This window comes from Strongylocentrotus purpuratus, unplaced genomic scaffold (genome assembly GCF_000002235.5).
Source record: "Strongylocentrotus purpuratus isolate Spur 01 unplaced genomic scaffold, Spur_5.0 spur5_scaffold_3, whole genome shotgun sequence".
NCBI classification, from domain to species: domain Eukaryota; kingdom Metazoa; phylum Echinodermata; class Echinoidea; order Camarodonta; family Strongylocentrotidae; genus Strongylocentrotus; species Strongylocentrotus purpuratus.
In genome coordinates, this window is record NW_022145609.1 from 20,773,353 (window position 1) to 20,798,887 (window position 25,535).

The following is a 25,535-nucleotide window of genomic DNA, read 5'->3' on the forward strand; positions in this document are numbered from 1 at the left end:
TTTCATTTTCCAACAAACACATAAAAACGTATAATTTACTAAAAAGTGAGGAAAAATCTCGAAAATTATTCTAATTGCATTATTTGTAATCCACCGTTATGGAATTAGAAATAAACCACGTTTGAATTTGATTTCCCCTAATTAGCCCCCTCCCCAGTACGCCACTGCTATATCCTCTTTTCCTTTTTTCTTTCCATTTCCTTCCTTCTCTCTTATTTTTTTGATTGGGGGGGGGGGGTCAACAGCCTGGGAGGCAAGGCCCTTTCGGCCCCCCCCCCCCGATCTCCTTCTCCCCCCTTTTCTTTTCTTCTTCCTCTTTTTCTTTCCCTTTCTCTCCTCTTTCCCTTTCCCTTCGATCTTTTCCTTTCTTCTCTCTTTTTCTTTTGCGGGGGGGGGGGGGCAAGGCCCGCTCGGCCCCCCCCCTCCTTGGATCCGCGCCTGCTTACAAAAACAAAACAATAACAACATCGAACATTGCAACCACCTATTTCTATCGCTTACGTCATCATCCTCACAACACATGGTCATGGTCATTTCGCAATACCGTACCGTAAATCAATGTTTTCCTTTTGCTCTTTAGACCACGCCCCCTCTACGCGAAGACTTCATTGCATCGAGCCAACTAGCTAGTTTAGCTAGCTAGCTTAGCGCGCGCTACCCCCGGCGCTACCCTTGGCCTTGCTAGCCCTCATATCAATGTTGCAGCGTAATATCTGATATGGCATGATGATGGACCTACGTTTAATATCGTTTATTGGAAGCCTTTTCCTCCTTTTAACTCCTGACCTATTTCAGACAATTCTTGCCCAAGAACAATACGGTACGTAACAGACATTATGTAATGTGATTTTTGCTAGTTTATTAGGAGAAATTGTACGGGCGCGCGCGGTCAATAATTACCGTGTTTACACAGTGATCCGCATCGAGGGTTGAAGCCGGGTTGAAGCCGCGAGGGGGTTGAAGCCGGGTTGAAGCTAGACCGAATTTTCCGTCTCTTTCGTTCGTTAGCCTCTTATTGGGGTAGGGTCGGCTCTCTCTTTAGAGACGGAAGCCGTTTATACACATGTCCTTGCTAACGCCACGGCCAGTCCTGGTCGTAGCGTTTTGCCCCCAAAATCCCCCAAAATGTCATTTTACCTCGAGCATGTTATATTGTAAATTAGGCCTAGGCTATAATAAATCAGTTCCACTTACCAACTTGACTGAAATAATCAGTTTAATAGTCCCTTTTTAGGAAATTATGGGTCAAAATCGAAATCCATTTTGAAAATCTTTTTCAACATGGATTCCGATTTTGACCCATAATTTCCTAAAAAGGGACTATTAAACTGATTATTTCAGTCAAGTTGGTAAGTGGAACTGATTTATTATAGCCTAGACTTCTAGGCCTAATTTACAATATAACATGCTCGAGGTAAAATGACATTTTGGGGGATTTTGGGGGCAAAACGCTACGACCAATACTGGCCGTGGCGTTAGCAAGGACATGTGTATAAACGGCTTCCGTCTCTAAAGAGAGAGCCGACCCTACCCCAATAAGAGGCTAACGAACGAAAGAGACGGAAAATTCGGTCTAGGTTGAAGCTAGACAGAAATAACCGTCTGATTTGGGTCATTTCTTTAATAAAACTGACATTTGTTTACATTCCCCAATCGGAGGTCTAGTGGAGCCAGACGTAGTCTCAGTGGAACAACCGACGATTAGAGAGACTGAAGTTTTCGGTCTTCCGTCTCTTTCGTTCGTTAGCCTCTTAAGTCTTATTGGGGTAGAGCCGGCCGACCCTACCCCAATAAGAGGCTAACGAACGAAAGAGACGGAAAATTCGGTCTAGGTTGAAGCTAGACAGAAATAACCATCTGATTTGGGTCATTTCTTTAATAAAACTGACATTTGTTGTCATTCCCCAATCGGAGGTCTAGTGGAGCCAGACGTAGTCTCAGTGGCACAACCGACGATTAGAGAGACTGAAGTTTTCGGTCTAGGTTGAAACCTGCAGTTTTATGTGTGTAAACGGGATCCCAGTGAGGATTGAAGCCGGGTTGAAGCCGCCTTTTGAATCCACCAGAATTGCAGGTCTCAACCCGCCTCGCGGCTTCAACCCGGCAATTTTTTGTCGTGTAAACGGGATCTGATCCACCTCGAGGGTTAAAGCCAGCTAGATAGCTAGACCTCATCTGCTCTCAGTTTTGCCCCTGCTTGATCAGTCTTCAACAAAAAAAAGTGTTCCAATTTGCCAATCTCCGTTAGACTAGATTTAGAGTCTATATGTTGCCTTGAATGAATTTAACTTTTCTTTTTTATGAATGTTCAAGTATCATGATTAATATATTTTCACTTCATTGAAATGAAAGATAGAAAAAAAAAAATCTACCTTTTATTAAAATAATAACTGCGATTTGTGGAGGGAGGAGGTTGTGTAAAACATGAAACAACGAACAACATCTCGACCGGCTCATACAGAAGGCTAGCATTCTTTGACCAGAGACTATACAGTCTATTCTTGAATGAGTTGACTGACCCAGCTGCCACAACGTTTTCTGGGAGACTATTCCACAGCTCCACGACTCTATTGCTAAAAAAGTATTTTCTGATATCTAGTCTTGAATATTTCTTTTCCAGTTTTCTAGAGTGACCTCGAGTTCTATCTTCTGTACTCAACTTAAAGGGAATCTCTTGCACATTGTACAAGCCATTCAAGTACTTGTACACATCGATCATGTACCCCCTTCTACGCCTGTGAACAAGAGTTGGTAATTGGAGTTTGGTCACTTGTATTACTAACAGTAACAGGCTACAGCATTGTTAATGGAACGGTATGGCCTTAGGCCTAGTCTATAGATTCATGATAGAGTTAACACGTATCTGAGGTGAATTTGATACACTGCTTGCATAGACTAGTATTACCAGTATTGTTACGAATTTATGAAAATTACCTTTCACATTCTCTCTCTCTTTCATATAATTTATGATATTTCTGACGATTGAGTATATAAAAATCTCTTCCATATCGTTAATAATGTGTGCCATATATTAATGGATTTGCTCTGAATGAGCGACTAGTTTTACGAGAAGCATGTGCTCTTGTTGATAAACATTCTTCATTTAATATACTACAGACTGTTTATTGATACTTGCACACTTCATGTATTATTCATTAGCTGAAGATGTGGGCCGACGTGAGCAGCCAATGAAAATGGTAGTACTGATATGCGCGCATAGCTTTCTTTTATGCGCAACCTTACAAGTATAAATAGGCCGCGCTTATAAGCTGATGTAGGTCAAATTCCCCGCATTGTGACGTCATTGTGATCCGTCTCGAGGGTTGAAGCCGCCTTTTTTTTTCTGCTGTGTAAACACGATCACATTTGCGCGCTTTAGAGGGTTCAACCCCCTCGCGGCTTCAACCCGGCTTCAACCCTCGAGGCGGATCACTGTGTAAACACAGTAACTATGGTCACCATTGTAGTGTAGAATTAAAAATAGAAAGCTCCCATTGAAACGCGTGTTAAATTTAAAGGGAACCAAAACCTTTATACTAATTAGTTACTTTTATTGTAAATTTTAAAAGATTTGAATAAAATCAGTGAAAATTTGAACAAAATCAGGCAAGGAATAAGGAAGTTAGAGCTTTTTGAAATGACTAGTCACTAGAGGGCGGTATTTAATTTGATGTCATCATCTGTGGACAACTCTCCATGCCTTTTGTACATAAAATTTCAATTTTTTTTTGTTTTCTTCGTATTTATTTGTGTTCTTGATCAGACTTCATAACATATGAAGTAGAATATCATTTTGCATTCTATATCTTGCTTTCAGGGGAGTAGATTATCTCAATCACAAGAAAGAAGGAAAAACATGCCTTAATTGGCACCTGTACCACTGTGTAGCCTTAGGTCATTTCTCACTGTCATTTATAACATGCTATCTCTCTCTCTCTCTCTCTCTCTCTTTCTTATTTTCTCTCTCCCTTTCTCATTTTTTTTTTCTCTCTCTCTCTCTCATTTCCTTTTCTTCCATCTCTCTCTCTCTATCTATCTTTAGGTGATAATATGAAATATGATATTGATATGGCATAGGATGATAATAAATAAATAATGAATAATAATGATAATAATAACAATCGAAACGGTACTTCTAAGCCCTTTCCACCGAAGTCTCTAAGTGCTAAGTGTCTAAGTGTTCTAGCTAAGTGTTGTAAGTGTCAAAGTTTTTAAGTGCTAAGTGCTAAGCCACTAACTAAGATGCATACCCCTGCAACTGCGTAAAGAGCGATGTAAACAAAACCTAAACAATGCGTTCGTAATCGCCCCTTCCCGCACCAAAACTAGCCTTACACACTGGCTTTTGGGTTTGCTAGTTGACTCTTCTTTCTTCCCGTACAAAGCACTTTGAAATTGGTCAAGAATTTAACAAAAAATGTGAACATTTGATACCGGAGTGAAAGTGATTTGCTCACCCACCTTCTATGTGTTCCTGATGATAAAGACCCAATGATACATGCAATTTACATTACAAAAACCCTAAATTAATTCAGAGTATCATCACATTCTGTCCCATTTTGCCCAATCACAGCTCTTTTAGCTGTACCAACCAAAACATGATATGCTTTTGAAGTAAGGGATTCCATATATGTTGCTATACTGTAGTCAAACTATGAGTTTCAAATGTTTCTTCTACAAAGAAAAATTGCAGTTTAACTTTACACTCCCGGTGAAATTTAAAATGTCTTGTTAAGTAGACTACTTATCACAAGCATACATGCTGGCATAATAGGGTGTGCACAGAAGTGACGGAACCCAATTCCAAGTCAGACTTGGGCGCCGTGCGTACCCTACATTGTATATCCATATGCAGGGTTTTATGCTATCCCTTTTTTCTCTTCATTCTCCTTAACCATTTACCTATAGAATGCCAGAACAAGTTTTTTTAAGTTTGATTTTATCAGTATATGGTCATGTCCAATTATTTCAAGCCAAGGGGCTAACTTCTCACAGTTCCCACTGAAACTTGCCTCGTAGAATCAACACACATTTCTATAGAATGTCCACGAACTTTGACTTATGACTGTTTCAGGAAACTGGACCCAGTTTAATTCTCTAGAAATCAAGAGAACTTAAAATCTTCGTTCACAGCAATTCCTTTTTGTTGTTCATTCTGTAGATGTGAGGCTGGTGGGAGGATCAACTGCTGCTGAAGGTCGAGTGGAGATCTACTACCGGTCATCGTGGGGTACAGTATGCGACGATACATGGGCCAGCCACGAGTCACAGGTGGTTTGTCAGCAGCTGGGTTACCCAGGAAATGCAGAAACTCACGCCAAGGCTGCCTTCGGTGAAGGAACCGGAACAATCTGGTTAGACGACGTGAATTGTATTGGGGGCGAGACGTCGTTGTCATCGTGCACCCACCGCGACTGGGGAACCAACGACTGCAGTCATGCTGAAGATGTAGGGGTCAGATGTCAGACAAGTATTGGTAAGATTGCTTTAAAATCTAAAATCCTTAAACTGGATCCGAATTCCAAGTTTAGCAAAACCTGTATAGAAAGTCTGCCAAGGGGAGAACAAAAGTAGTTGTTATCTGGGCGAGTGGTCTTTCAGACAGGTTTACTTTAACATGTGTCACAATGAGAAACATCAGTGAAGGAATACAAGAAAAATGTCTTTATAAACAGGTGGTCTTTCTATACAGGTGCTGGCTAAAGCAGGTTTGACTATACCCTTGTGTACCGGGGTAATAATAGGATTGCAGGCCCCTCAGAAAGAAAAGTATAAATACTGATGAGGCTACCCTGGGTAAACCAGACACATTATCGTTATTATCATTGTTATTCTTACAGCAAAACCTGCACATAAAGACCAGTCAGGGAAGACTAGAAATGCAGCATTCATATTTAAGCATTTCATTGTTGGCTATCATTCCTATTAGTCTTTCCCTCGCCTGGCTCACCAGGCTTACTGCTCCTCTTGAGTCTCCTCCATACCTGCCACCTACCAATAAAATACCGTATCCGGACACCTACCCCCTGGACAACCTTCACCGGATAACCACCCCTAGAAATAACCTAGAAGGTGGTTGTCCAAGAGGGTGGTTATCATAGGGGTGGTTATCCGGAGGGGTGGTTGTCCTAGAGGGTAGTTATCCTGGGGGTGGTTATCCTAGAGGGTGGTTATTCTGGGGGTGGTTATCCGGAGGGGTGGTTGTCCTAGAGGGTGATTATCCGGAGGGGTGGTTGTCCAAGAGGGTGGTTATCCAGAGGGGTGGTTGTCCTAGAGGGTGGTTATCTGGAGGGGTGGTTATCCTAGAGGGTGGTTATCTGGAGGGGTGGTTATCCGAAGGGATGGTTATCCGGAGGGGTGGTTGTCCTAGAGGGTGGTTATCTGGAGGGTGGTTATCCTAGGGGGTGGTTATCTGGAGGGGTGGTTATCTGGAGGGGTGGTTATCCGGAGGAGTGGTTATCCGGAGGAGTGGTTATCTGGAGGGGTGGTTATCCGAAGGGATGGTTATCCGGAGGGGTGGTTGTCCTAGAGGGTGGTTATCTGGAGGGTGGTTATACTAGGGGGTGGTTATCTGGAGGGGTGGTTATCTGGAGGGGTGGTTATCCGGAGGAGTGGTTATCCGGAGGAGTGGTTATCTGGAGGGGTGGTTATCCGGAGGAGTGGTTATCCGGAGGAGTGGTTACCCTAGAGGGTGGTTATCTGGAGGGGTGGTTGTCCTAGAGGGTGGTTATCTGGAGGGGTGGTTATCTGGAGGGGTGGTTATCCGGAGGAGTGGTTATCCTAGAGGGTGGTTATCTGGTGGGTAGGTTGTCCTAGAGGGTGGTTATCTGGAGGGGTGGTTATCCGGAGGGGTGGTTATCCGGAGGGGTGGTTGTCCTAGAGGGGGGTTATCTGGAGGGGTGGTTGTCCTAGAGGGTGGTTATCTGGAGGGGTGGTTATCCTAGAGGGTAGTTATCTGGAGGGGTGGGTATCTGGAGGGGTGGTTATCCGGAGGGGTGGTTATCCGGAGGGGTGGTTATCCTAGGGGTGGTTATCTGGAGGGGTGGTTGTCCTAGAGGGTGGTTATCTGGAGGGGTGGTTGTCCTAGGGGTGGTTATCTGGAGGGGTGGTTGTCCTAGAGGGTGGTTATCCGGAGGGGTGGTTATCCTATGGGTGGTTATCCGGAGGGGTGGTTGTCCTAGAGGGTGGTTATCCGGAGGGGTGGTTGTCCTAGAGGGTGGTTATCCGGAGGGGTGGTTATCCTAGGGGTGGTTATCTGGAGGGGTGGTTGTCCTAGAGGGGGCCGGGTTATCCGGAGGGGTGGTCGTCCTAGAGGGTGGTTATCCGGAGTGGTGGTTGTCCTAGAGGGTGGTTATCCAGAGGGGTGGTTATCCTAGAGGGTGTTATCTGGAGGGGTGGTTGTCCTGGAGGTTATCTGGAGGGGTGGTTGTCCTAGAGGGTGGTTATCCGGAGGGGTGGTTGTCTTAGAGGGTGGTTATCCGGAGGGGTGGTTATCCTAGGGGTGGATATCTGGAGGGGTGGTTGTCCTAGAGGGTGGTTATCCGGAGGGGTGGTTGCCCTAGAGGGTGGTTATCTGGAAGGGTGGTTGTCCTAGAGGGTGGTTATCCTGAGGGGTGGTTATCTGGAGGGGTGGTTGTCCTAGAGGGTGGTTATCCGGAGGGGTGGTTGTCCTAGAGGGTGGTTATCCGGAGTGGTGGTTGTCCTAGAGGGTGGTTATCTGGAGGGGTGGTTATCTGGAGGGGTGGTTATCTGGAGGGGTGGTTGTCCTAGAGGGTGGTTATCCGGAGGGGTGGTTATCCTAGGGGTGGATATCTGGAGGGGTGGATATCTGGAGGGGTGGTTGTCCTAGCTAGAGGGTGGTTATCCGGAGGGGTGGTTGTCCTAGAGGGTGGTTATCCGGAGGGGTGGTTGTCCTAGAGGGTGGATATCCGGAGGGGTGGTTATCCTAGAGGGTGGTTGTCCTAGAGGGTGGTTATCCGGAGTGGTGGTTGTCCTAGAGGATGGTTATCCTGGGGGTGGTTATCCTAGAGGGTGGTTATCCTAGGGGTGGGTTATCCGGAGGGTAGTTGTCTAGGGGGAATTAAGGTGTTCTAGAACCATAAAATTCATGTATTTTTATATGCCCTTCTCACAGAAATGCTACCAGAAATCATCAGATGTGAACAGGTTCAACAAATGATCCTCTATTTTGCTTTCTGCTGTAGTATTTGCTGCAGCCCTTTTTGCCCGGCTGGGACATTCATTGTGGAAATACTGTCTTTTACCGATACCTGAGGGGTACATGCATGAATAGCATTCACATTAAATACAATAATCCAGAAAGATGGGAGGTCTAAGTGGTTACTTACATTCCATTCCGTCTGCGCTTCTTGGGGTTGAAGAGACAACAATACATTAGATAGTCTAATGATTCACAATATATATACAAAACATGTTGTACATTCAAAGGAGAAGACCTTTTTGTTAAAAGCACATCATTTTTCATGGAAACTACTTGGGATTTGAATCCGAATCATCAAGCTGTTCACAATGTTGGGTCTCTCTCTGCTTATATTACTGAGTTTATTAATCTTTTTGTGGACTTCATCCACTCACTAAAGAATACCTAGAAATATTATTCCTTATTTTTCTTCTTCTCTCTAATAACAGTCAAGGGTAGTCATTAAATAAGAATACAACACAAACAAAGATTTCTTTCTTTACTCTCAATCCCATTTCAAAACCCAACAGCCCTCTTTAGGAGCCCCCACATGGGTGGAACCACGGACCTAATGAAATAAGACTTTGAATTTGTTTTTCAGTTAACGATGGATCGCTGAGACTTGCTGGAGGAGCGACCGCGAATGAGGGACGGGTCGAGATTTACCACAATGGCCACAATTTGTTACCCTCCACAGTTCCTTTCGTACCCTTTTGTAGAAATTGAATAAATTTGGTATCGAAAGATAGAGGTCAGGTGATTTCTGCCCTGGTCCTTTTAGGGTTTAAAAAAACAAAAACACCCAGAGTTTTTGACGGGAGGTCCGGATTGACACGCCCTGTGGTCCGGACTTTGAGAAGCCTTCGCTAGACCAATTCCCGATTCCCATCAAAACAAGACCTAGGACCTGCATGGGTGGAACTATAAACCTATTGAAATAAGACTTTGAATTTGTTTTCCAGTTAACGATGGATCGCTGAGACTTGCTGGAGGAGCGACCATACATGAGGGACGGGTCGAGATTTACCACAATGGTTACTGGGGCACTGTATGCAACGACAACTGGGATACGACTGATGCCGACGTAGTCTGCCGGCAGCTAGGCTACGTGGGAGTCGACGTATTAATTGACGGGGGTACCGGGTTGGGGCCAATCTGGTTGGATGAAGTGGCTTGTGATGGCTCGGAGGCTATGCTTTCTTCATGCTCCCATAGAGGTTGGGGAGTCAATAACTGTGGTCATCCCGAAGATGCAGGAGTGCGATGCCTATCTGGTAAGATATATGTAAAGTTAAAGGGGAAGTCCATCCTGATCCTAAGTTACTTTCAATCAAAGCAGAAAAACAAGTAAAAGAGATCAGTAGAAGTTCAGGATAAGGATTTAAAGTTGTAATTGATCAAAAGCAAATTGGCAACTCCATGACATATCTTTCTAGCTAGGATTTATTTTTCATGAGGTATCTTTCGTTAGTTTCGTACATTAGGACCAGGAAAAAGGTTAAGTTTTTTAACTGTTAATATTATTTTGAAAGTATAAGTTCTTATTCCATGAAACTTAGACTATAAGGTTATCAGGTATCTCCAATCATGTGAGGAAAATTTAAGGTCACGAAGTCAAGGACAAAGGTCATTTCCAGTCAACAAACTGAGACTTTTTTGTGGCATCAGGTTAAGATTTTGAAAGTATACATTCCTATTCTATGAAACTTGAACATAAGGGTTATCATGTATCACCAATCATGTGAGTACGGTAGTCTTTTAGGTGACAAAGTCAAGGCCAAATGTCATTTCAGATCTGCAAACTTAGACTTTGTTGTGGCATCAACATCCAGATTTTGAATTTTTATCATTATTTCAAAAGTGTTTGTTCAAATTTCCAGAAACTTGTACACATGAGGGTATCACAAATCAAGTATCACAAATCATGACACAAATTCCAGGTCACAAGGTCAAAGGTCATTTTAGGTCAGTAGACTTGGATTATGTTTTCACAACTTAAATATGAGCATTAATAAATCAATTTTTGTTATATGTTCAAAATTCATTAAATTGATCAATCTTGTTACAATAATAGTAAATAATTCTTCTGACGATTCTTAGTCAATATTCACTTTAAAATTATGATTATTTTCAAAGGATATCATTTTTTGGGGCCTACTAATGGACCACCCTGCCTATAACTACTCCTAACCTCAATATTTCATCATATCGAATGAAGGCAAGACCGCCTAGAGCGTTTCCCTTGTTAAACTTTTAGATCTTTATCTGATCCAAGGGGAATTGTTACAATTTAATCCTAAAGGGGTCTGTTTATTTTGGTACCTGGTACTCTTTTAGCCGAGGGGAGTGACCCCTTAGAATAGCAACCACACCTTGGCATATTGATAAGAGTATCTCATGAAAAATAAGTCAATGAAGTTTCATGTCTATGTGTCAAATGGCTTTTGAATGATTAATTACTAATTAACCAGTCACATATCTGCATTAAGTACAATATATAGGGTAATATCTATTTTGGCTGCGCACAGGGCAGCCCTTGTTTGACCCTTCGCAGTACCATTTATACCCTTTTGTAGAATTTGAATAAATTTGGTATTGAAAGATGGAGGTCGGGTGATTTCTGCCCTGGTCCTTTTAGGGTTTGAAAAAAAAAACCCCCCAGAGTTTTTGACGGGTGGTCCGGATTGACACGCCCTGCAGTCCGGACTTTGAGAAGCCCTTTGCTAGACCAACCCCCGACTCCCGTCAAAACAAGACCTAGGACCCACATGGGTGGAACTATGAACCTAATGAAATAAGACTTCAATTTGTTCTCCAGTTACCGATGGATCGCTGAGACTTGCTGGAGGAGCGACCATACATGAGGGACGGGTCGAGATTTACCACAATGGCTACTGCCCTAGTCATTTTGACCAGCAGGAAAATATATTTTTTCACGCACCCCTATTTTTAAGGAAGAAATTAAAGTGTTTTTTGTTTGCTGTTTAGCAGATACCATAGTACGTTAGAAAACCCTAGCGACTTTCATTTTGATACGAAGGGAAGTTAATGGCGCCGATTTGTGCCTGTGAACTTGTCACAATTAATATTAACAATGTCGTTTTTAAAACTAAAGATAACAGCCAAAGGAACAACTGCAGAATGAAGCCCAGACAAATTTTTCTCTGAGTCCAAACAGAAATTTGGACAGGCTAGTTTTATGGGGTGTGTCACATAACACCCAAACCATAGATCCGCCCATTACAAATTTGGAATCAAAATGTGCGAGAGACACAAGGAGAAAAACTCATGAAATTTCAGCGCCAAACATTCAGGTGTTCTGATGCAGCGGCAAAAATTTGACAGCCCCCCCCAGACTTATTAGGGTTAAGGGGCATTTATTGAGACTGAAAAAACACAAAAAACTCTCTCCCCTTCAAATTCGGAACGTAGGTTAACTTCAAATAGTAGATCCTATTCTTTATTCCCATTATGTTATTTTTGTTGAGACACAGACATTTTCGAAAACCGCTAATAAGTAGCATTTTGAGGACTCAAAATATCCTGTACCTGTGTATAAGACGCTCCCCGACTTTTGAATTTTTCTGGCGGAAAAAAGTGCGTCTTGTAGACAGAGATTTACGGTAAGTTACTTTTAATTAAAGCAGAAACACAAGTGAAACCAGTAGAAGTTTAGGATAAGGATTTATGAATATTTAAAGTTGTAATTGATCAAAAGCAAAGAACACAACACAGGAGAATCTTTCTCTCTTTACTCTCTATCCGATTTCAAACCCAGCAGTCCTTCTTTAGGAGTACCAAATAGGTGCGTGTGTGTGTACGTTTTAACAAATTTTACAGACGTGTATTAATCAGAAATGATTATATACGTCTGGGGACAGACCTTTAACGTCACCATCCAAAATATGTGACTCGGTTTCGAACCAGGGTCTGCTGAGCCAGTTTGTAGGCGAAGACAAATAGCTAACAAGTGAACGTACCGCTAGACCAAGGGGTTCTCAACATTTTTCTTCACGATCCGGATGTGATTTCCATGAAAGCTAAAAGGTCTGAAGCAATTGGCATATATATATTTAGTTGATTCATCAATTATTTCCCCTCATATAAGTTTGTTATATTATACATACCGGTACGTACTGTCCTTACAGTTTGCACATAGACAGTCAAAGGTGGAAGTTAAGGTAAATATATAAATGGGAAAACTTCAAAAGTGGCACCGTTTCGGCGTTTCCCGGCAATAGGCTGATTAAGCAAATAAACATTGTCACAAATGGAGTGATTGGAAGATGAAGGAATTGATGTAAATGTTCCGAAATGACTATCTAATCCTATAATTTATAATAATGGCACTTGTGAAGAAAGCGAGGCTTGTTTTTAAACTTTTACATGTAGGTCTTTATCTGATCCAAGGGCAATTGTTACAGTTTAACCCTAAAGGGGTCTGTTTATTTTGTTACTCTCTTAGCCGAGGGGGTCAGGGGAGTGACCCCTTAGAATAGCAACCACACCTTGGCATATTGATAAAGAGTATCTCATGAGAAATAAGTTAATGAAGTTTCATGTCTATGTGTCAAATGGCTTTTGAATGATTACTAATTAACCAGTCACATATCTGCATTGTATACAGTATATACGGGGTAATATCTATGCTTTTTTTACCCTTCGCAGTACCATTTGTGCCCTTTTGTAGAAATTAAATAAATTTGGTATTGAAAGATAGGCGTCAGGTGATTTCTGCCCTGGTCCTTTTAGGGTATGGTAAAACCCCCCCCCCCCAAAAAAAAAACAAGAAAAGAAAAAAAAAACCATGTCCAGATTGACACGACCCCTTACGGTCCAGACTTCGAGAAGCCCTTTGCTAGACCAACTCCCGACTCCACATCCGCATGGGTGGAACTATAAACCTATTGAAATGAGACTTTGAATTTGTTTTCCAGTTACCGATGGATCGCTAAGACTCGCTGGAGAAGCGACCCCGAATGAGGGACGGGTCGAGATCTACCACAATGGCCAATGGGGCACTGTATGCGACGACAACTGGGATACTACTGATGCCAACGTAGCCTGCCGGCAGCTAGGCTTCCCAGGAGTCGACGTATTAATCAACGTGCGTTCCGGGTTGGGTCCAATCTGGTTGGATGAAGTGATTTGTTTAGGCCCGGAGCTTAGGCTTTCTTCATGCCCCCATAGTGGTTGGGGAGTCAATAACTGTGTTCATACAGAAGATGCAGGAGTGCGATGCTCATCCTCAGATGGTAAGATATTTGTAAACTTAATCCTATAAATTATAATGAGGGCACAGTTTGTATAGTGAAGAAAACAAGGCTTGTTTTTAAACTTTTAGGTCTATATCTGATCCAAGGAGAATCGTTACAATTTAATCCTAAAGGGGTCTGTTTATTTTGGTACTCTCTTAAGCTATGGTCACATTGCAGAGTGGCGACCGACCGATTTGTAGCCTGCTCGGTCGCGGCTGGAATTTAGGCATCGCCCAACAATTTTTGAAGAAGTCGAGCAGGCTTGTAGAGCCCAAGCGATGCCTGGGCGGTGCCCTGTCAATTTCCTGTCGGTCGCTGGTTGATTTTAGGTCAAAACTGGGCGAAATCGGGGAGCTCCTCCCGGCGGCGTCCCGGCAGTGACCGACTGATGACCCACCAGTTCCCGAGCAGTCTCCCACCGTCCACCAACTGATTTTAAAGAAATTGCCCAGCAGCCGGCCAGTGATCGGCGGGGCACCAAAATACGCTCGGTGCCCAGGGGGTCGCCTTCTGGGCACTGACCTAATTGAGCGTTCGCCGTCGAGTGATTTAGGTCAAAATTTGAAGCCGCTAGATAGACCGTTTTTGAACTCTCCGCCCAGTGACCGACTGATCTTCCAGCAACGACCGGGCAGGGCCAGGGCGGCGACCGCTCAGCAGCCTTTGACCTAGCAGATTAGGTAGGTGCCCGGGCGGCGAATGCCCGGACAACCGAGCATATTTTGGGCGGCGAGTGAAGAGTGAGCAGGCGCTGTCCAAATTTTAACTACGCGCTAAACTTCAGCGGCGACTGAGCGATGTCCTAAAAACAAGCAGTGCTCGGGCGAAATTGGCTAAAAACTCACCGCCCGGCCGCCAAGCAGGCTACTTTTTTCGGTTGTGACCATAGCTTTAGCCGAGGGGAGTGCCCCCTTGGAATATCGACCAGACCTTGGCATATAAGAGTATCCCATAAAAAAAAATTCAATGAAGTTTCATGTCAATGTGTCAAATGGCTTTTGAATGATTACTAATTAACTAGTCACACATCTGCGTTGTGTACAATATATATGGGGTAATAGCAATTTTGGCTGCGCACAGCAACCCTTTTTTTACCCTTCGCAGTACCATTTGTAGAAATTAAATAAATTTGGTATCGAAAGATAGAGGTCGGGTGATTTCTGCCCTGGTCCGTTTAGGGTTTAAAAAAACAAAAACACCCAGTTTTTCAACGGGCGGTCCGGATCGACACTCCCTGTGGTCCGGACTTTGAAAAGCCCTTCGCTAGACCAACTCCTGACTCCATCAAAACAAGACCTAGGACCCACATGGGTGGAACTATAAACTTATTTAAATAAGACTTTGAATTTGTTTTTCAGTTACCGATGGATCGCTGAGACTCGCTGGAGGAGTGACCATGCATGAGGGACGGGTCGAGATCTACCACAATGGCCAATGGGGCACTATATGCGGCAACAACTGGGATACTGCCGATGCCGCTGTAGCCTGCCGGCAGCTAGGCTATGTGGGAGTCGACATATTAATCGACGGGGGCCATTCCGTGTTGGGGCTAATCTGGTTGGAAGAAGTAGCTTGTCGTGGCTCGGAGGTTATGCTTTCTTCATGCCACCATAGTGGTTGGGCCGAAATCCATTATTGTGGTCATCCCGAAGATGCAGGAGTGCGATGCCTAATTGCAGCTGGTAAGATATATGTAAACCTAAAGGGGAAGTCCATCCTGATATTTAGTTTTAATTGATCAAAAGCAAATTGGCAACTCTTTTAAGCTAGGATTTATCTATCCATGACGTATCTTTCTCTAATTATTTGGACTGTACTGAAAATTTCCATTTTCTCTAAAGGAAATACTCGTGTACATGCACCTTATATATAATTATTCGATTTTTTTTTTCACATCCCATTTATGAACTAGACCCAAATCTTTATCAACAACCAATATATGCAATATAATGTATATTTATATGCAACCCATGTCCTGTCCTAAATTTGATTTGTTTTAAAAGTTAGCATAAAAAAAGACACTTCTTGCATAACATTTTAGACAGTCACTTTGAAAAGCTTCAGTTGAGCAACAAAATTAACTTGCGGAAATATGTTTTTCACTGCAAACACATCAGTCTTGTAATGTATTGATAAATATAAATGTATTTACTGAAACAAAATCGGGCAATGCATTACCTGGTTATATATCGGGTGTAAAAACAAAAGTTTACAAAGAGCTGCGACGAGCAAATTTACGTTGTTGTAGTGGTATCCCTGATGAGAGTTCTTTCAGCCTCTGGACTATCGGATTAGCTTAATCTAAAGATAAAGTTGAGCTCTGGTCGTGGTCGAGTGTTTTAAGGTGCTTGACTGGAGATGCTAAGGTCTAGGGTTTGAATCCCGACATGGCACTAACATCCCTTAACAAGATATTGACCTATACACTTGCTACCCCCCACCCAGGGGTCTATCTGCTAATCATAAGGACCGCTATTCATAAGGTCCGCTATTCATAAGGACCGCTATTCATAACGTGTAAATTCCCGTACTTCCGGGTCCGCTATTCATAATGGCAAAAGAGGGTCACTATTCATAATGAAATAAGGTTCGTTAATCATAAGGACCGCTATTCATAATTCATATTAAGGGTCATTAATCATAAGGACCGCTATTCATAATATGAAATCAGGGTCGCTATTCATAATACGACGAGAGGGTCGCTATTCATAATACGAAATAAGGTTCATTACTTATAAGGGTCGCTATTCATAACACGGGAAGAGGGTCGCTATTCATAATACGAAATGAGGGTAGCTATTCATAATAGGAGAAGAGGGTCGCTATTCATAATAGGAGAAGAGGGTCGCTATTCATAATAGGAAATGAGGTTCGCTATTCATAATAGGAGAAGAGGGTCGCTATTCATAATAGGAGAAGAGGGTCGCTATTCATAATAGGAAATGAGGGTCGCTATTCATAATAGGAGAAGAGGGTCGCTATTCATAATAGGAGAAGAGGGTCGCTATTCATAATAGGAGAAGAGGGTCGCTATTCATATTAGGAAATGAGGGTCGCTATTCATAATAGGAGAAGAGGGTCGCTATTCATAATAGGAGAAGAGGGTCGCTATTCATAATACGAAATTAGGTTCGCTATTCATAACAGGAGAAGAGGGTTGCTATTCATAATAGGAGAAGAGGGTCGCTATTCATAATAGGAGAAGAGGGTCGCTATTCATATTAGGAAATGAGGGTCGCTATTCATAATAGGAGAAGAGGGTCGCTATTCATAATAGAAGAAGAGGGTCGCTTTTCATAATACGAAATGAGGGTCGCTATTCATAATAGGAGTAGATGGTCACTATTCATAATAGGAGTAGATGGTCGCTATACATAATAGGAGAAGAGGGTCGCTATTCATAATAGGAAATGAGGGTCGCTATTCATAATAGGAGAAGAGGGTCGCTATTCATAATGGGAGTAGGGGGTCGCTATTCATAATAGGAGAAGAGGGTCGCTATTCATAATACGAAATGAGGGTCGCTATTCATAATAGGAGAAGAGGGTGGCTATTCATAAAAGGAGAAGAGGGTCGCTATTCATAATAGGAAAAGAGGGTCGCTATTCATAATAGAAGAAGAGAGTCGCTATTCATAATAGGAGAAGAGGGTCGCTATCTATAATAGGAGAAGAGGGTCGCTTTTCATAATAGGAGTAGAGGGTCGATATTCATAATACGAAATGAGGTTTGCTATTCATAATAGGAGTAGGGGGTTGCTATTCATAATGCGACGAGAGGGTCGCTATTCATAATACCGAAAAAGTCAAAATTACATAAGCAATAAACTAAATGTTGATAAGAAAGCGACATACTGGACACAGCGTAGGCCAGGAGGGGGGGGGGGTGGGGTAGGCCACATGGTCCCAAACATTTGAAGAAAATATTTACTGAAAACTCACATTTCTGAAGAAAGAAAGGCGTGCATAAATAATGAACGTGTCCCATTATTCCGGTCACCAGCCCCCCCCCCTCCTCCTGAAACGTTCTGAACATCGAAAACAAACGGAGTTTGACCGGACCATTAGCCTATACACTGTGAAAAAGTTGGGCAATATTGTTTAAATTGGCCAATATTGTTTAAATTGGCGTGGGGTCCAGGGGCAAAGTCCCAGTAAGGTTCAAGGAAGCTTTCGTGTTTTAAGCATTAAAATAAGGTCAGATGAGCTTCCAGGGGCCTGCCTACGGGCCTTTGGTGGGGTCTGCATGCCCCCAGAAGCTCGGGGGTTTTAGGCATTTAATTACGGTCAGATGAGCATATTTTGATACCTCATTTGTGAAACCGGCAGGTCACTTTTCTTTCTTTCTTTATATTTCCCCATTAACATACTTTTTCAAAAGGGTGTGTGTGTGTGGGGGGGGGGGGGGGGTTCAAACCCTGACACGTTAGCTACTAAATTAGCATATTTTTTGCCCGAATATAAATTTTGGAATTAGTCACTTTTCAACAAACGCATACAAAAGTATGATTTACAAAAAGTGAAACAAATCCCGGAAACTTGGAAAATCGTTTTATTTCAGCAACATTTGTAAATCACTGGTATCGAATTAAAAATAAACCATGTTTCAAATTTGGGGGCAACTACCCCCAAGCCCCCCCCCCCCCACACCCTCCATCAGTACGACAGTGCTTGTTATTATTCAAAGATTACCACAGACTATCTATAAATCTGTCATTCTGAAATCAAGCTAATCAACAGTCTTTTTTAACCAACCAACAACTAATTCGTCCTCGGTTTGGGCAGGCAGAGACCCGGAGTGTGTTTCATTATCTACTGAATTTAAAGGCAAATTGACGAAACCAGTGAATTGTTTTTATATTGCTACTTGTTACTATTGGTTCTTATCAATTTGATTTTTTAAATACCACTACTGTACAAAAATCACCACCTAATTAGCCTAATTAAGTACCTGCTGAACTTAAAGAATATACTTCATGTTTGTATGAAATATATAACTTTTAAATCTCCTTAAAACTGTGATACTCAAAACATGCTTATTGAAACCTTTGAATTCAAAGCAGAAAGTATGTGAAATGGAAAACTGCACATTACAACGAAACATAATACTTTCATCAGTTTTTAGTCAGTGTCCCCCAAACAACTTGGGACGGAATATACATACGTATTTTACCACACCCTGTTTGTCTGTTTTATATTCACCTGAAAATCACAAAATTCTGACACAGCATCATATCTATAATTGCATCCAGAAGGACCAGAACCAGAAATGTCCAGAAAGATTCAAGAGAGACTAAACCCTAGGAAAAGGCTTTGATAACAAGAGATGACTCAAATGGAACATAAAATGGGTAATCTCATCTGTCATTGAAATTTCTCTATAGAATGTTATTATGGATGTGTAGGGTATAATCATGTTGCCCTGGATTCAGTTAGTGCCTTGGCTTGTGAAGAGACCAATCCACAAGAACATCTCTCAGATTTAAGTCATCAGTAAGCTCGGACCGACATTATACATCTCACAGAGTTCAAACTTCTGCATTGATATAGTACACACTCTTAAAAAATATTGGGCAAAAAAAATCCCAATTTTTACCCAACATGAGCGCGATTATGTGTCCAACCAACTGTTGGGTAAATTAAAGATTTTGCATGATTTACCCAGTGTTGGATAAAAAGAAAATACCCAACTTTTAGCCAACAAACATTTACCCAATCAGAAATTTGCCTCATTCTCACCATAATATGTAGCATATTAGACACTAGTTGGGCAAATGAAAAATAACATTTTATATATAAAAGGACATAATAGCGCCGTGGCGGAAGTCGAACCGCAGACCTTGTGATCCATAGTCGTGTGACATAATACACTCGACCACGACACATCTAATATGTGAACAAGGCCCTATTATGTTCTATAATTGTTGCCAGACTTGCGTTTGCCCAGTAACATCTGCCCAACTAATTTTGAACATTTAATTGGGTAACTATAATATATGTAGTAAAAGGTTAGGAGAAAATATCCCAAATGTTGGACAAAAATGGCCCAACTTTGATTTTGCCCAATAACATTACCCAATTATTTCATCGTTAACTACATGGTTGGTAGAAAATAACCAATTATTGGACATAATTTGCCCAACATCGATTTGCCAAGTAACATCTACCCAACCTATTTTTTACCATTCATTAGGTAACTTCATATAGTAAATGGTTGGGAGAAAATAACCCAATTATCGGACAAAATTTGCCCAAATTCGCTTTACCCAGTAACATCTGCCCAACTTTTTTTTACAGTGCATGAGGATCGAGCGAGAATTCGGACACAGCCGACCAGACACAGCGACATATACGGGTATCTTAATGTTTTTTTGTCTTTTCTTTCTTTTTCCCTTTTCTTTTGATTCTTTTCTTTCCCTCCACCTTTTCTCATTTTTTCACGATGGCAGCGCAATTTTAACGGCAATAATATAGGTGGAGGGAGGGTGGTGTCGCACCCTACACACCCCTTGTTAGCGACGCACAGTGGGCCAGAATCGCCTCAAAGTGTGCCAAAATTCAAAATTGGCGAATGTGAATTTTTTTTTTTTTTTCATTCGCTTGGGGAAGAAAACATTCTAAAGAATATTTTTCCACCCATATTTTAATATTTAGCGAGTTTTAAAAGTGTCATATACCCCTGCGAACATGGGAAAATCTATATGTTGCTCCAAAAATAATAAAAGTGGCAACTTTACAATAGGTGTTGAGAATTTATGAAGGGAAAAGCAATCAACTTGATACTGCGTGCACTTCTTGCCTATTGGTAACCCAATTAGAGAATACAATGACCAAATTTATGGAAGCTTCATTTTGGGAAAAATGAGCATTAAATTTCACAAAAAAAAGAAAAAATTGCAATTTTTTATAAAAGTAGCATGTTTATTAGGATTCCGGCCGATTCCCGCAGTGATGTTAATCTCAAAATGTCCGCCCAAACCTAAGCTTTCCATGTATGGTATTTCTTTTTGCGAGAATTTGCTACACTGCATGTGCAGGCACTTTTCCTCCCCACGTCCATCGATTATTATTAGGCATAATCGGTACACATTTGTACTGTTTCGTTTACGCACAGCCGATTCAACGCTCGTCCGCGTAACCATGGCAACGCACAGTGGGCCAGGGAGGAACCAAAGTGCGCCAAAACTCGTTTTTGGTGATTTATTTCTCTTCAATTTTCTTCTTGACCAGTTGAACTGTAATACATTGAGGAATACCTCAGTAAAATATTTAATTCCGGTAAGCACAACTAGGGAATAAATTTACTCCTTCAAACAGCGAAATCCTACATATTCACAGTTTTAGTGCAAAAGTGACTTATTTTAGAAATCTTTCAATTTAACATGAAGTTCTTAAGTTATTGATATGAAATTGCTCTCACATATTCCTGATAGTTTATTTCGTTGCATGAATTGGTTAAAATGTATAGAAACACAATCTTCATGATATATTAAAGGTTAATTCACTGAAAAATGCAGATTTCTGCAGAGTTCCGCTTATATTTTAATGCCACCATTTTGTCTGATGTCTAAGCTTTAAATTGATGTCAAATTTGGCTGCCCGATCTTGCCCGTTGTCATGTTAGAGCCGATTCCCCTTGCCACATTGTCCCGCAAAATATGTTTGTTTTTAGTCCGCGGCTGAATCATAAAGGATTCGCGGTCATAAATCACGGCGCTTGGGGGCGCGTGACACTTGTTCTGACACCGCGGACCAAAATAAACACATTTTTCGGGGCAATGTTGCAAAGAAAACGGCTCTAACATAATAACGGGCACAATCGGGCAGCCAAATCTGGTATCAACTTAAAGCTTAGATATCAGAGAAAATGTTGGTAATACCATTTAAGCGGAAATCCCTGGACATCCAAACATTTCCTATGGATTTATAGAAAATAAATCCCCATAAATTAGTTTTGGCACACTTTGGTTCCTCCCTGGCCCACTGTGCGACGCCCCTGGGTACAACACTAAATTAAGTCTATTCCACGAAAGTTCCTTTTCAACTCTTATGTGGTTTCTCCTCCTCTTTCCACTTCTCATCCACCTTTTTCTTTTTCCTTAATCTCTCTCTCTCTCTTTAAATCTATTTCCTTTCCTTTCATTACCCTTTTACTCTTTACTTAATTAAATTCATAATTCAAATCCTTTGTTCGATCTAATACACTTGATAAACATTCTGTTTGAATATCAGCATTCGGTTTATAAGTCACCCCCCCCCCCCGTTCTCTCTCTTACTCTCTCAGACTATCTTTGACTCTTATCCTTTCTCCTCTATTTCTATCTTTGTCTCTCTTCCATTTCCCTCTTCTCACATTTTATCTCTCTTCCCTCTCTCTTCTCCCTTGCATCCTAATCTTTTTTTACCACATAATTTCTTTGATTAAAAAAAAAAATATGAATGTTTATTTTGCATGATGTATGTACACTCAATGTAATTCAGCTGTTGAGCTGCTAAATGGTTTTTAATAAATGCCTTTTTTGTTTAAATCAAATCATGTTGTTTCGCTTGTTTTTGGAGTAATTCATCTAAACATAATTTTCTTTTGACATGAGATTGACTTCTACTGAGACAATAACTGCATTCAAGCTTCATGAGTTGTTTCTGAAAAAGTCAATAAGTTTTAATATTTCTCACGTACACAATCACAGGAGAAAGAAGAAAACATGTACTGTAAAAGTAAAACACATAAATATTAACTTTTGCACTACAACAACAAAAAGGGAAAAATAAAAATTCCTTCTTTTTATCCCTGAATACCACCACAATGTGAAGACCATTAAAAGGCCCCTGCAACCCAAGCATTTTTTGAGGGTGGTGTGCCAGAAAATGATTCGGAAAGAAAATAAAAATTATGAAACATATTTTAGATGTTTCAATAACAAAATATATGTTGTATGCATCCCTTCACTGGAATAAACTTGCATTATCGTTAATCTTGGATTTAAATTATAGATCTTGCAATAATTTTTTTTCAGGAAGATATTCTCCAGGATGACATACATTCACGCTCTATAGACACTTTGATAGATCAAGAAGTAATACATGTATTGTACCTTGTAAATACATGTACACAAAATAATACAAAATTGTCTGGCAAGCAAGGCTTTGAGTACCAGAAAAGAAAAAGTAGGCACTTCAAGTAATTCAAACTGATTTTTTTTTTTTAAAGTCTTGGGAAAGATATATGACAGTGGCATCCAAATATTTGAACAGATCAAAGTTAGTCTCACTACAATAGAAAATGATGTTATTTCTTATACATCAACCATACTAGACTTGCACATAGGAAGTACATGTACATTTATATTCCATACCTTTTCTATGAGACTCCAAGTACAGTATAGCTACTGTGATATAGACTTATGCCCTTTTGTGCAGAGCAACTGCAGGATTTAAAGTTTTTTAAATTTGTACATTTTGCTTTCTATTTTATGAATTGACAAGGGATACTGGCAAATTCAGTGCATGAAATAAATGATGTATGGCTGTCTTAAGTATTGCATTGCAGTTAACATGTCATCACTTATGTTAGCAAAAAGAAAAATATCTTTAGAACATGTGTTTACCTTAGTAATGGAAATTAATGCTCAACATTGTGAAAGTTATTTAGTCCCACAGAAAAGGAATGTATTATATTAGGTATAAGCAACGCTTATTCTATTTAAAAACATCGAATATTGTGAATAGCGACCCTCTTCTTCTATTATGAATAGCGATCCTCTTCTCCTTTTATGAATAGCAACCCTCATTTCTTATTATGAATAATGACCCTTATGAATAACGACCCTCATTTTGCATTATGAATAGCGACCCTCATTTTGTATTATGAAAAGCGACCCTCATTTCGTATAATGAATAGCGACCCTCTTTCTGTGTTATGAATACCGACCCTTTTGTAATATTATGAATAGGGACCCTTATGAATAACGACCCCGATTTCCTATTATGAATAGCGACCCTCTTCTAATATTATGAATACCGACCCTCTTCTTTGATTATGAATAGCGGTCCTTATGAATAATGACCCTTATGAATAATGACCCTTTTCTCCAATTATGAAAAGCGGACCTTATGAATAGCGGTCCTTATGAATAATGGACCTTATGAATAGCGAACCTTATGAATAGCGGTCCTTATGAATAGCGACATTGACCCAGGTGTTAGAATGAGTATCCTGGCTGGAATGCTCCCCTGGAAGTGGAGATTGTGCACACACCAGGGAAATGATATATCTGTAAAGCACTTAGAGAACTCCAGGATTATTAAACGCTATAAAAGCTGAATATTATTATTATTATTATTATTCTATTGTGAAAGAAATGGTGTGGATTGATCAAAAAAGGTTGATCATCTAGCATATAAGTATTGGTGTGTACTGCAAGGTTCTGGAATCATCAAAATGATAAGAAATTTGGCCCAGTCTTGGTAAAGTTACAAGCACCGTACACAGAAAGATGTATATGGGACTACACGAACATACATCTGTTCCTATTTTTATGCTGCTGCTGCATGCCATTTTTAGAATATAAAGGCATTTGAAGGGCCATGCTTTTCAGGGGACTTTTTTACTCTGATGTTCTTATACCATTGCTTTTTAGTGGACCCCTCTGTTTCCAACATGTATTTCTTACTTTTGTTTTAAATGCTCATAATTGATTTGTAATGTTTTATTGGAAACATGAATAAATGTGAAATTTGAAATAATGCTCACAAATTATTTATTTCACTTCTTCCCAGAACTCAACCTTCTCTTTAATCTGTATGTGTCTTTCAGATTTAGAAAAGACATTGAGACTCTCCGGTGGAGCGGATGAAAACGAGGGGCGCATCGAAATCTTTCACGACCGTGAGTGGGGCACCGTGTGCGACGACAGCTGGGACATCCAGGATGGAGTGGTAGTTTGTCGACACCTTGGCTACTTTGGCGTTGACACGGTGTACGAGGGAGCTCATTTTGGCGAGGGTTCTGGGACTATATGGCTTGATGATATGCAGTGCAGGGGCACGGAGGACAGGTTGAGTGATTGTTCTGGAGGAAGTAGTTGGGGAGTCCATAACTGCAGTCATGCAGAAGATGCCGGAGTGAGGTGCTCATTGACTTCGGGTAAGTCTTGTGAACAGGATTGTCCTTTTGTAATAATGACAACAAAACATGTACAGTCAAACCTGCTTTAGTGACCACCTGTCTACAAAGACCACCTTTCTACAAGGACCACATTTATTGTTTCCCTTGAAAGTGGTTTTCTCATTTAAACATGTACTAAAGGAACCTGCCTACAAAGACCACTTTTTGTATTTCCCTTGGGCGGTCGCTGTAGGCAGGTTTGACTGTACCTGTATGTCGATCAACATGGCGCAGCTACTGATAATGAACTACCGTTAATCTAAAAGAGAGCAGAAAAATCGGTCTGGTGAAAATTGAACAAAATAGGACAGAAAATGTCAAATTTAAGGTTTTGCAAGGGGCCGGAGGGACTCGAGCCATGGACCATGTTGATGTGATCCACAGTCCATTGACCTATCCACCAGACCACCATACATGTACTTTCATAGATCAAACAAGTTATTCAAAATTCTCTGTTTGGAAACACTCAAAGTAACAGTTATTATCAATTTTAAAACGGTAAAATACAGCCCCACTTTCACACGTGAAGAGCTCTCTAAACACTGCCGAGATTTGTGCAGTCACTCTAGGGACTGATTTAGCATAAGCAGACGATGTCCTATAACAATTCACACATTTCCAGTACCCGTTTTGTTGTCTCCTCTTCACTTATTTCTCTTACTTCACCAGTTTCAACATAACCGTTTCATCTGTTGCCTCACTATAAATTTCGGACGCGGTCTCATTTTGATGAAAAAATGCAGCTACATGAAAAAAAATAGAGAAATCAGTGGTAGCTTCACACTGGATTGTAAGAAAGAAGCAATTCAGCTACATACACCGAAGCATGTGCAGCATTTCAACCAAGATCGGACACCATCCAATTTTAGGCTGATATTTCAGTGGTTTTTAAGTCAGTCGATCATTTATCC

At 41.0% G+C, this 25,535-nt stretch overlaps 1 protein-coding gene across 1 annotated transcript in view; it reads left to right on the forward strand.

Annotated features, from left to right (window-relative positions):
- The first annotated feature begins 659 nt into the window (after positions 1-659).
- LOC580940 (deleted in malignant brain tumors 1 protein) overlaps positions 660-25,535 on the forward strand; it is a 37,935-nt gene continuing 13,059 nt past the window's right edge. Inside the window, exons 1-6 of the mRNA XM_030995634.1 lie at positions 660-820; positions 5,162-5,476; positions 9,163-9,474; positions 13,138-13,455; positions 14,817-15,140; positions 24,274-24,603. Of these exons, the coding sequence (XP_030851494.1) occupies positions 724-820; positions 5,162-5,476; positions 9,163-9,474; positions 13,138-13,455; positions 14,817-15,140; positions 24,274-24,603 (1,696 nt within the window). The 5' untranslated portion in view covers positions 660-723. The remainder of the gene's footprint in view (positions 821-5,161; positions 5,477-9,162; positions 9,475-13,137; positions 13,456-14,816; positions 15,141-24,273; positions 24,604-25,535) is intronic.